This window comes from Bubalus bubalis, chromosome 23, assembly GCF_019923935.1.
Source record: "Bubalus bubalis isolate 160015118507 breed Murrah chromosome 23, NDDB_SH_1, whole genome shotgun sequence".
In the NCBI taxonomy this organism is placed as follows: Eukaryota; Metazoa; Chordata; class Mammalia; order Artiodactyla; family Bovidae; genus Bubalus; species Bubalus bubalis.
The window spans coordinates 14,209,876-14,223,050 of NC_059179.1; the positions used below are offsets into that span (position 1 = coordinate 14,209,876).

Sequence of the window (13,175 nt, forward strand, 5' to 3'; positions counted from 1 at the left end):
ATCCCATGGATGGAGGAGCCTGGTAGGCTGCAGTCCATGGGGTCGCTAAGAGTCAGACATGACTGAGCGACTTCACTTTCACTTTTCACTTTCATGCGTTGGAGAAGGAAATGGCAACCCACTCTAGTGTTCTTGCCTGGAGAATCCCAGGGACGGGGGAGCCTGGTGGGCGGCCTCTATGGGGTCGCACAGAGTTGGACACGACTGAAGCGACTTAGCAGCAGCAGCAGCGCGCTACACACACACACACACACTCTCTCTCTCTCTCTCTCTCTCACTCACTCACTCACTCAGACTGGTCCCAGGGCAAAACTGTCAAGTAATTTCAGCCTGATTTTGATACACTATGTGTTTACCAAAAACTTTCTCACATATTTTCTCACATAATTCACTTATTAAAATGAGTATTCCCCCTTCCCATGAGTACAAACATTTGCCTAAGAATACAGAGCCCTAGAGTAAGTAGCTCAGGGGCACACAGACCCTGATTTTCCCTGCATCTTTTTGCTCATTAAATCTTATATTGCCAGAATTGGCTTCTTTCTCAACTTGCAATCTTTGCCAAAAAACTTTCTCAAATTCCCACTGACAATAGATTGGTTTTAGTTATTAAAATAAGATCAAGTTCTGCCTCTCACAATGGTTGACCAGATGGTTCTGCACCCTCACCAAAAACAACTAGGGAAATACAAGCTCCTGAAAGAGTAAAAAGGCAAGCTGGGGAGTGATAAATAATATTTGCAATTAACGTAACTGACGAAAGAACTCAGATCAGCTCTTAGGACTCACTAAGCAAAAGACTGGCAGTACAAAAAACAAAACAGGAGACTTCTTAAAAGGGAATATTGAAATAGTAACTATACAAAACATAGCTCATCTTCATTAAGTATACAAAGAAATACAAATTAAAACTACAAAGTATTCACCTGCCACACCCATCAGAATGGTAAAAGTTGAAAAGACTAACAACGCTAAGTGATGGGGAAAAATTGCAACTCGCAAAATTATGCCTCCACTGGTGGGGGGGGGGGAGGGGTATGACAGATGGCATCTCCTGAAGTTGGAGACACATGGATATCTATGACACAGCAATTGCACTCCCAGGTTGACCCCCAGAAAGGCATATAAGTGTGTACCCAAAGACATGTTTAAGAACATTTATGGCATTATTTATAAATAACCAAAAACTGGAAGCCTAAATGTCCTTCAACAGTAGAATGAATAAATGGTGATATAGTCATACAATGGAATTCTGTATAACAATGAAAGTGGAAAAAAACTATAGCTACATACATGATAAATGGGTAATCTAACATGAAATTTTGCACTAAGTCAGGCACAAGCAAAGAATATTTTTAAATTTTCATTTATATAAAGCTCAAAGCAGGCAAAATTAATCTATGGTCTTTCCATAGCTACCAATAAAATGGCTGTTTACAAACACAGTTCTCTAAAATTTTATCAGTTTAAGTTTTTTCCAGTTTAAAGGATCCATCATAGCCATTGAGGAGTAGGGTCTTAAATAAGGCATGAAAGATGTCCTCATAAGATTGTGCAAAGGATGCAGCCCTCACAGGATCTAGAAAGTTTATTTGCAAAAATAATCAAAGTAAAGGCCCTTATTATACTGGTGGATGCAATGAAAGTTGACCTGATAAAGGCCCTTTATGGATTGGGATCCCTTATGATAAACTCCCCTGAGAGCTAGAAGGGCCAGTCAGAGACTGTTCAGAATCCTAGTCTACTCAACGGGCTTCCAAATGTACACCATAGGAGTACCTTCCAGACTACAGAGACCAAGAAGAGTTTTCTCACTGATCAACAAACCAAGCTCTCAAAACATAGAGCAAGATGCCTAAGAAGATCAGATAAGATATTTATGTTTTAAAGGCTCAGGGAGATAATGCAAGTTCCTCCTGGAAAGGTGTCTGGGTTTCTCAACTCCAGCAGACTAAAACCAACATGGGTGCTCAGAGCACTGGGGGGCCTATTGTTATCTGTGGAGCCCAGATGAACGTGTCTTCACTCATTAAGGAGTGGGGAAACCCGAGAAAGCTGTAACCAGCTGGGAGAAGCATTTTGACTCTATTTTCGGAGCTAAAAGTTCTCATGTTATCTTCACTTTTATTCCAATAAACTCAAAGCACCCAATCAAGGAAAGAAACCAGGTTAACTTACCTAAGTACCCGGTCCAAACCTTTCCAGGTCTTGCAAACTGTGCAGTTTTCTCAGTGCAATTCAACTGAGCAGCCTTTCCAGTGTCTTCCAACTGGGAATTCAGGTACCTTTTTTGTGGCTCAGCTAGTAAAGAATCCACCTGCAATGCAGGAGACCTGAGTTCTATCCCCGGGCTGGGAAGACCCCCTGGAGAAGGGAAAGGCTACCCACTCCAGTGTTCTGGTTTGGAGAATTCCATGGATTGTATGGTCCACGGGGTCACAAAGAGTTGGACATGACTGAGCCACTTTCACGAACCATCTTAAGTTCAAGAAAAACCTACTCCTTATATAGCAAGGAGTTTACCAACCACTGAGTAAAACTCAAGAGTCATCAACCAAGACAGGACAGACTTACCCAATCACTGAGAAGGTGGCTGCGTCTTCTCTAAAAAAGTTTCCATATGTCCTTTGAGCCCATCTCCTGACCTCCGTCTCCAGGTAATTGCTGACCTTCCTCCTGTTGGCTTTAGTTTGCATTTCCCTGATGACTCATGATGTTGAGTATCTCATGTGCTTGTTGACCATATCTTTGAATGAAGCATCTACTGAACTCTTTCCCAACATTTTTGTCTTATGAGGTTTTTCGTATATTCTTACATAGAACTCCTCTGTCTCATTTATGTATTTCCTCCCAGTCAGCAGCTTGCCATTTTTTAATTTTCTTGTCTTAATGGTGTCTTCTGAAGACAGTTTCAAACTTGAAAAACTTCAATATGTCCATTTTTTTCCCTTGGATGGTTAGTGACTTTTGTATCTTAAGAAATGTTTGCCTACCAAACTTTGAAAAGATTTTCTATGTTTCCCTGTAGAACTTTTACAGTTTAAGTTTTTAATCTTTAAATCTGTAGTCCTTTTTGAGTTAATTCTGTACATACTGTGAGATAAAGGTTAAGGTTCACTTTTTTCCCCCCAATAAGGGAAATGGATCAGTGTTTTTGATCCATTTGTTGAAAAGCCTACTCTTCCCCATCAAATACCACAATGCTTTTGTCAAAAATCATTTGAAATCAACGTAGGGCTCTTTCTCTGGACTCTTTTCCTTTGATCTATATGTCAATCTTAGGCCAGGACTCACTAGCTGGATTATAGTTGCATATAATTAGGAAGGATAAATTTGTTCTTTAGATGTACTTTAGCTATTCAGGGTTCTTTGTATGTCCAGGCAAAATTTAAAATCAGCCTGTACATGTCTGCCCCCCAAAGCCTGTGGGAATTCTGACAAGCACTTCTCTAGAATCTATAGCTCAATGGAGAATGTGTATCTTATAAATACTGCCCTATAATCCATGAGTATGATGCATTTGTACTTTTATTAGGGTCTTTCCTTTAGCAATGTTTTGAGGCTTTCAGCGTACAGGTCCTTCACATTTAAAAACATTTTGCCCCTAAATACTTTTTTGGTGCTCTTACAATTTTGTAGATGGCATAAATTGATTTGTTGACATAAAACTGACTTGTTGATTTATTTCCTGCAACCTTGTTAATTGAGTTATTCGTAGTAGCACTTTGTAGTCCTGAGAGTTATTTTGGTGTGTGCTCATGCCATCTGTGAATGGTTTTGCTTCATTCTTCCCAATCTCTGTTGTGCTGACCAGAACCTCATTTACAAGTTTGAAAAAAGTAGTGAGAACACACATCCTCATCTTGGTGCATCTCTTAGGGTCAAAGTACTCATCAATATATTATCCTTACGTGTTATGTCACCAGTAGGTCTCTTTAAATTCCCTTTAGCTTGAGGAAGTTCCCTTCTATTCCTGTTTAATGAGAGATGTTAGGAAAATGCTTTTAGTCTACCTATTGAAATGATTATGTGGTTTTTACTCCTTAATTGTGTCACTATGGTAACTACTATTACTCATAATCGATTTTCAAATATTGTACCAACCTTGCATTCCTGGGAGAACCCCATTACCATGTAATGTTGATATAGTACTTGCAAATCAACTGTATATTCTTTTATACATCACTGGATTCAAGTTGCTAACATTTTGTTTAAGCCTTTCAGGACTCTTTTAAAAGGGTAATCAGTTTGGAGCTTTCTATACTTGAAATATCTTTTTTGGATTTTTTTTTCTTTTGAGGTTGGTAGAAGGGTAATGCTGACCTCATAAAAGTGTTCCCTCTTGTTTTCTAAAATATAAGATTACTAAAATTTCACCCTTAAATGTCTGATAGAACTTACCATTGAAGCCATCTGGGTTTGGAACTTCGTGGAAAAGGGATTAATTCATTTTAAGACAGATTAAAGGAATATTCACATTTTCTATTTCTTTTCATGTCTGTTTTGGTCATTTGTCTCTTTCAAGATATGTACTTCTTTCATCTAAGTTGTCATATTTGCTTGTATGTAACATCTAAACACTGATGCTGGGAGGGATTGGGGGCAGGAGTAGAAGGGGACGACAGAGGATGAGATGGCTGGATGGCATCACCGACTCAATGGACGTGAGTCTGAGTGAACTCCGGGAGTTGGTGATGGACAGGGAGGCCTGGTGTGCTGCAATTCATGGGCTCGCAAAGAGTCGGACACGACTGAGCGACTGAACTGAACTGAATTGAACATCTAAACAAAGACGACACGACCCAGACCTACCTCTGGGTGAGGCCCAGTTCCTGACTACACAACTGTGTTACTAGGAGAAACTTGATCAGGTATTTAGGTGAGGAGCCATGACATCTGCAACCTGATGAAAGAGAGGGAGGGAGGGAGCAATGCGTGCAGAAAATGTGATTAAACTGGTGAATACAGTAGGGAGGGCACTGTACTATTTTTTCAACTTTTCTCTAAATTTAAAATTTTTCCAAAAATAAGTTAAATGATATATTCATATTCCACAACCCAGTGATGTAAATAAATAACCAGAAAACCACACACAAACTCTGCACAAGGAGTTTTATCATGGATCAAAGTTTGAAAACACCCTAAACATCCCACAAAGAGGATCAGATAAACAAGCTACAGTATAAGACATGAAAAACTCAACAACGACAACAACAGATATCACAATTTTCCCAAGATTATCCAATATAGATAGACAATGGAAGGGAAAAGTCATAACACTGAATATATGACCCCAGTCTACATGCACGAGGAAAAGACTGCAAAGTAACAATGCAAAAAAAAAAAAAAAGAAAAAAACGAACAAACCAAAAACCCATGGCTGTCTTGGAGTGGTGCATTACAGGTGAACTTGACTCTTCTTCATAATCCTTGTTCAGAATTTCCTGAAGGATTCCAGGTCTTCTCATCACTCCAGGGGCGAAAGGAAGGAGAACTTAAGTTAAGGGCAGGTCAGGAGGTGTGGGTCTGGATTAACTCCAAGAGGGAGGGAGACCCTGCATGCTGTGGTGGTTACCTGGCCACAGGGGAGCCCAGTAGAGGGGAAATGACACAGGCTGGACGGGAGGACAGCCACACAGACCCTGAGACCTGGTTTTACTCCCTTCGAAACAGGCGAAGGTTGGGAGACTAAGGAGGTTATCTGTGAAAAAAATAAAGCTTCATACAAGTGTAAAGGTAACCACCTTTCTACTTTGTTCCTCAGGTACCTTAATAGACTTGGTACCTATTATTACAGGAAATCCCCATAGAACAATGAGAACTAGTGATTCAAGATCCGAGTTTTAGCAAATGCTGGGAGATAGTGGAGGACAGGGAAGCCTGGCGTGCTGCAGTTCATGGGGTTTCAGAGTTAGAAGTGACTCAGCAACTGAACACCACCCACCTATTATTATAAGAAATCCACATGGAACAATAACTAGCGTTTAAAGATCTGAGTGGAGGTTTGAATCTGTGCTTCCCATACAGTCCTGGGCAAACTGTTCAAATTTTCTGAGCCTATTTTCACCTCTGAAAACCTGGGATGAGGATGATGATGATTTTAATCACCATCCTCCCATTTCAACAAGATTACTGTGGAAGATCGACTGTGGGAGATGTCTGTGAGGGTGGTCTATAGTCTATAAAGTGCTTTACAATGTCAGTTAATGTTAATTTAGGGTATGAACTATTCAAAATGCTGTTGTTGTCTTTGAAGAGAGAAAAGTAGCAATTCATACCACTAATAAACTTTGCCACAAGACACCATGGAGTGTTCCATGCTCAGGCTGACAAGGTCAATGAATGAACATCAGACGGGCAGCACAGAATACTAGGGATCCAGGAGCCTATGGGGTTTAGAGGGCAGGAACACCCTTACAAGGGAAGGTGCGTATATGAGAATCCTTGGTTTCCACTATAAACATTCTGCAATCATGGGGAGGAGACCAGGTGATTCCCTACACACACTGCATCATGAGAGAGGGGAAACTGCACCAACTCACAAAGCCTGGGGTGGCTTGCAGCCCTCGGATACTGCAGCCGTGTCTTCCTGGGCACAAAGCCAACTGTGTGCCATGCTCTACTGTCCTAGGTTGGAAACTGACTAACAAGCAGAGTTCCTCTTGAAAAGCCCTGTTGAGCCAGCTGGTAACCACCTGAGTAGAAAGATTATTTTGACCATTTAGTAAGAAGCCAGGGATCGGACAAGGTGTGGCAGGAAGATGCAGAAACCTAGCTGTAGAGGAGAGAGATTTTTTTTCTACCTTTAAAATTTTCCTCCCTATAATGCCCAGGACAAATCTTTCTGGATCTGGGGTCAATGACAACACTCACAGCAAGGAGTTCAGCCTCTAACATCAAGATTTCTATTTTACCAGAGTGATCTGCTCTTAAGACTGTGAAATGGACTCAAGAGGTAACAGTAAATCACTTTTACCTAGATTCACTTTAAAGAAAACCCCCAAACCCACTGCTTTTTGCATTAGGAACAACGAAAAAGCAAGAAACATTGTCAAATCGGGATGTTGAGAGGCAGGTTGAGGATCGGCCACTGAAAACTGTAAAAATAATACAAATGCAAACTCCAGAGGTGAAAATCAGGCAATTTATTGTAAACAGGATTACCCTAGCACTCCACCACCTACTGGCTGTGTCACATGCTCTCTTCCACATCAACTCGTGAAAAAGACTTTTTAAAAAGTCATGGGTAACAGACACCTGAATGTGTTTCACAAATCTCCTTTACACTGAGGAAAGAGCAGCGTCCAGGTAGTCTATTATTGCTCATGGACTACAATTTGGACCTATTTAGCTGAATGTGTAAGTCAGCCTGAGTGAGCCAACAGTGGCTGGAGGTCCTACGTGGACAGCAGACAACACTGGAGCACACTCACCAGCAACCTCACTTTCCTGGAGACTCCCTGGGATGCCCTTCAGAGCTCTTCACGTGACTTTCCCATAAAAATGACACTCAAACTTCACCCCCTACTTTTTTTGTAAAGAGCTAAGTTACCCAATAGCACATAATTTTCCACAGAAAAGGTTTAGGTGGGTTATTTACTCTTCCAGTGGTAGATATATACACTCAGGACTCATTTTTGATCCCTCTCATATATATTTGCAGTTTGATGAAAAGCTGCATAGTCTACAAATGCATAAAACCAGAAGGGAGTGATGGTGACTCACACACCTTCTGATGCACAAAGACAAGCTTCGTACAAGGAAGCTCTTGAAGGTAGGGGTAAAAAGACAGCTACAGCACCACATTTACCTGACAGGAGAAATGGAGCCCCGCTTTCAAAAGCAGCCTCCACGACTGTGATGATCATTCTTGCCCCAAATTCAGATTATTTGGAAAAATGGCAAATGTGAAACTTAAGATGTGAAAGAGACGTGACTCTACAGAAAGCAGTCCTGGCAAATCAACCACATGGAGGCGAAATGTCCCTGGAAAATACCACTCCTTCCTTCGCCTGAGTTAGTCAACGACAGGCCCACTTACTGCTACTAGTGCCTGTGTGTTTCCAGTTTCCCTGGAAGTCTTAGTAACAGTAAATGCTTCAAAATGGCTGCCAAATATACAGTAACAAGTTCATCTATAATTGTATCTCATGAAGAGAAGATATTTTTTAAAAGCTCACTCCAGTCATCATCTGTGTGTTTGTATGTATATATTCAAAAAACAACTTAACACTTAAGGCAATATTAGACTGGGAGCAAAACGGGGATTTAGTGTCTCTTTGGAGATCACACTATTTAAGAGTCCAAGGCTTTCCTTTTTGTACCCCCAAAAAGGTGTCTTTGTACACGCTGCCTTTTATATTCACAACGGGACAGATATTTTGGTTGGAATACTGCCTGCGATTTCGCCATAGTAAAAAGTTACAGACATTTAGAGCAGCTGATGTTGGAAAAGCATGTCACACACTCAGTGGGATCTGAAGTTAAATAAATAGAGCAATGTATTGATGGGGAAAAAAGGGACACTGATGGAACACTGCAAACCAACGATGAACAAGAATGTCAATATGCTTCAATCAGAAAGAAACAAGTCACAGTAATCCTGAGAAATTCAGTTTGGGACAAAATTGATGCCACGTAAGTCTGTATTTCTAGCACTGTAAATAAGTAGGGTATTCTAGAGTTTTCCAGCATTTTACTCGTTTGAATAAAAAACATGTTCAAATTTTATAAAAAGATTAAAACCATGCCTTAATCAGCAATTTCACTAATAAAAGAAAATTACATTGCTTTGTTCATTATCTTCCAAATGTAATGTTCTCCATTATTTACATGAAACTATTAAGTAGAAAGCAAACTTGAGAATCAATTTTTAAAAATGTATCACCTTTCTATATATTTTGAAGTCTTTTCTGTCAACTTAGGAGGCTTTTAGAAAAAAGCTAACATATTTTTCTTCTGACAAGTGACTATTTTACAGAATAAGGAAGGAAGATTCTATAGGAATATCATTCATCATTTAAAGTAGTTATATAAGGGACATTTCTCTTAGTAATGAAAACTTTTAAAATATTTAAGAGGCATGTATTTTAAAAATATTCTACATCTATAAGATTTTGTAATTTAATTACTCTGGATTTTTAATATTTCTACATAATGACATTTGACAAGTTTTTTTTTTTTTTTTCTTTTTTTCCTCTGTGTCTCTCTAATAGTGAACAAGAAACTATTCAAGTGGCCAAGATGGTTTTCCTAGCCCTTGGAAGACTCAGGAATGCATCCACTTGCACTTTCCCGCCCATGGGGAATCTTCAGAGTTTTGCAGCCATGAAGTTAATATGCGGTTTCACAAGGGGGAACAGTGGCAAACCACGCTTGAACTCAGTCATGTTCTGAATCACTTCAGGCTGCAAAAAAAAAAACAGTTTTCTCTTAGTGTATTTAAACAGACTGAACAGGATATAAACTTTATTTTTGCATATACACACTAGTTTCTGCACCATGTATTGCATATTATATCTGCTGACTCTCTTCCTGGATCAGTAGGGTCAGAGGGTCTATGCAGACCTATGGTGAGAGTTCCCAGTGGGTCTCTGGGTCAGAGGGAAGACTTCTGGCTTCCCCTACGTGCTCAAGGTCAGGCACACCAAGGGCTCAGGACTGTGGCCTGGGTGGAGTGGCAGAGGCCAGTGTGCCCACCTGGCAAGGGCCTGCTTACACTACCAGCTTCCTCCTCTTCCAAGTAAATGCCAACTGTTCAAAATGATCAAAATGCACAAGCGCCAAGGAAAATGTGGGGACAAATGTGGCTGGAGATGACTCACTGCAGAGTAACACAACTGTTCAAGCTAGTAGATGAGGCCGACAAGGGCAAAGTCACTAGTCTTCCCAGATGAACAGTGAAGAAATGGCAGCCTGGCCTTTAAGGGGACCTGAAGTACATGCCCCGATACCTGGTGGCCTGAAACCTCTGGGTCTTACGTGTCCTGGTGAACAAGCTCCTTTTAAGTAGGAAGTCCTTTAACAGTGCAAGCTAACACGACATTTATGTTTCTTACTTGTGGCAAGGCTGGTGCTTGTGACAAATTTATATCATTTTGACATGGGAACTCTCCAACCACAGGACCTATTTAAAAAAAAAAAAAAAAGAAAGGTTTACTGCTTTGCACTCACTGCTATTTGTACACAAGAGCAAACAAACAAAACCAAACCAAACCAGACTCAGCTCACTAAAAAACTGCCTCAGGCCCAGTTCATGTGCCTCTCAGGTCCTTTCAGGCTGTGTGCTCCCAAGGCCTGACAGCTTGTCCGGCCTCCTGTCCAGAAGGTCCCCCGTCATGGTTCAGGACCTCACTGTGCTTGAACAGCCTTGGCTGTAGTGCTTTACTGCCCAGCTTTGACCTCACTGGTCTCTGAGGCTCTGGCCACCCAGAAGGACCCAGTAAAACCACCAAGAAAGTCGGGGGAGTCATCAGCCAAGCCAGTCAGAGACAGGAGATGGGAAGAACTGAGCAGATGGACTGCTCACCTCCCTCCCCACCTGCAGCGGCTCCACATCGCTCCTTTGGAGATGTCCTACCAGCACAGCCGTGTTCTCCGACAGCTGTGGCCAGCTCAGCACTGTGCCATCTGGTGCCGGCTCTCCCCTTCACGGCCTCGTTTCCCTTTTCCCCTTATTTTTGCCTTGATAGAGCAGGCCCTGTCTCCAGGTAGCTCCCCCTCTGCACCCCTTTACTTCCTGGTGCTCTCTAAGGGATGTGGCTATGGCATGGGATAGCTATCATGTGCCTAAAGACACCCTTTTAAAAAGTCAATTCTCAGTACTTACAAGAATCCATTTCTCTGGCAAGAACATGGACGGATACCTTATGTCTCCTCGGGGCATCTACCGCCAACATTTCCTGGGTGGAAAGAAGAGCAAGGTCACCCTTTTGCACCACCAGGGAACTTAAAATGAGGTGCTGTCTTACGCCCAAAAAGAGTCATCCTGCACATAGTCAGAAACAGAAAAGCTGCGTCCCTTTCTTTCCCCTCACTTACAGCATTTCATGTAAACTCTACAAACATTAGGAGGGCAGGCAGGAATTATTCTTAACCCCATCGTACATTGAGTAAACTGGAGTGCTCATGCTCCTATGGGTAATAAGCACCTGGACTGGGATTAAAAACCCAGCCTAGTACTCATCAGGGTGTGACCAGGGCTGCACCCAGTGATCTGAGGTGTGTGCAGAGACAACGGCCTGAGCTCAGTTAAGGGATGACCACAATGCCTGCTCCCCAGGAACCTCCCCAGGTTCTGCACCAGGGCACTGCTGCAGCTTCTCCCCTACCAGAAGAGAAGAGAACTAACATCTCTTGACTGTCGCCTTGTATCAGCCTCTTTCCTATGTTAGACCACTTGGTTTTCTTAAGCTAAGCATCACCATGATTCCAATTCTAGAGACTCAGACTCTAAGACCCAGGCGTAACAACTTGCTGAGCCACACAACTCATAAGGAGACGGGGCCAGAAGTGAGGTATGTATGCTTGTTCTCTCAATTCCACCACATTGCCTGGAGGGACTCCCTTCAGTCATTACCAAGAATGCCAGGAACGGTACGCTGGCAGAAGGATCCTTTGGGGAAGTGTCTCCTCACTCTTCCCTTAATGATAGGCCATATTTATGTCTTTTCCAAAAGGAAGACTCAAGTTGTGATGAAGCTTCCCCTGATGCCTCAGCCAGAAATAATGTTTTGTATCCTCAGAGGAAGAGACTAGCAGCAAAGTCAGACTGACTCACAGTTATTTACGGAACAGTTATTGTAAGCCTGGTCCTGTGCAGCTGCAATGGAAGCCTTGCTGAAGTTGCATAGCAAAGCTGGCAGAACAGCCTCTTTAAGGAGCTCAGCCCTGGTTTGTCTCATCTGAGAGCATCTTACTGGAGTAAAGTTTGCTTCCAAAGATATATTCTTTCTTTTTTTAATTTAAATTTATTTAATTGGAGGATAATTACTTTAAAATATCATGTTGGTTTCTGCCATACATCAACATGAATCAGCCATAGGTATATGCATATGTTCCCTCCCTCCTGAGCCTCCCTTCCACTCCTACCCCATCCCACCCCAAAGATGCAGTCTTGATCTCTTTTCACCCAAACCCTCATTGCCCTCTTAACCTATATCGGTTACAGAACATCCTCTTCAGTTTCAGACTGTTCAATTTCCTGACCAACTTTGGACAATCCGCATTTTTCTAAAAACCAACCAATTGCATTTTCTTGCAAACTCTTTTCTAAGGAACACTAGAGTCCCAAGAGATATTTATAGGTATTTTGAACAACAACAACATAAAGTGTCCATAGTGAAATCAGTTTAGGAAATATTTTGTTAATCAAAACTAAACAAATATTGGGCTAAATAAATCTTTACTATGGGGTTCCTAGAACTTTTTTTTTTGCTGCATTGCATGGTATGCAGGATCTTAAGATCCTCAACTAGGGACTGAGCCCATGCCCCATGCAGTGGAAGTGCAGAATCTTAGCCACTGGACCACCAGGGAAGTCCCTGTGGTCTTCTAGAATTTGTGGAAAATTCTAAGTCCCTCTTAGAATTTTTTAAAAAGCTAACATGCTCTGTGATTCCCCAAGAATGAGAATAAAGAAGAGTCATTCTCAAACTTATAAGGTCACAAAACTTTTTCTAGGTACCCCATTAGTATCTTACAGAACACAAGTGTATCAGGGAAACCTTGTTCGGGATTTAGTGTAAGCTCGGTAATAAATACTCTCACTTTTTAAGACAAGAAAGTCATAACTTATTTTCACAAAATCAATAATGAGGTACCACTTGTAATTTCAAATAATTGAATCTGTGGAAGGAAAGACCAATCTTCATTTCTTTTGGAAACATCACAGTATATTAGGTTATCATGCTTTTTGAACACACGTAACTAATAAACATCTTAGGAACCAAAAAGTGCTGAACGGGAGCACCCTCTTTTACAGGCAAAATGAGAACAAGTAACCAACCTCACCAAGTGTAACAGTCTTAAATAGTAAGTCAATCACAATAGCTACTTTATAACATCAAGGAGGAAAACATACTCTCATTTGAAGCATTCTGATTAAACTATTTAAAAACCCTAAGGTTGAGTATTACTAATAAAGTGATAACAACAATAGAGACTATTTAATAAAT

General features: G+C 41.2%; 1 protein-coding gene across 9 annotated transcripts in view; it reads right to left on the bottom strand.

Moving 5' to 3' along the window:
- Positions 1 to 7,130: 7,130 nt before the first annotated feature.
- The window catches only part of IDE (insulin degrading enzyme), a 95,677-nt gene continuing 89,632 nt past the window's right edge, over positions 7,131 to 13,175 (bottom strand). For all 9 annotated transcript variants that reach the window (XM_006073692.4, XM_044935322.2, XM_044935323.2 and 6 more), the window contains 3 exons: positions 10,829 to 10,901; positions 10,059 to 10,126; positions 7,131 to 9,407 (listed from right to left, as the gene is read on the bottom strand). In XM_006073692.4, the coding sequence (XP_006073754.1) occupies positions 9,312 to 9,407; positions 10,059 to 10,126; positions 10,829 to 10,901 (237 nt within the window). In that variant the 3' untranslated portion in view covers positions 7,131 to 9,311. The remainder of the gene's footprint in view (positions 9,408 to 10,058; positions 10,127 to 10,828; positions 10,902 to 13,175) is intronic.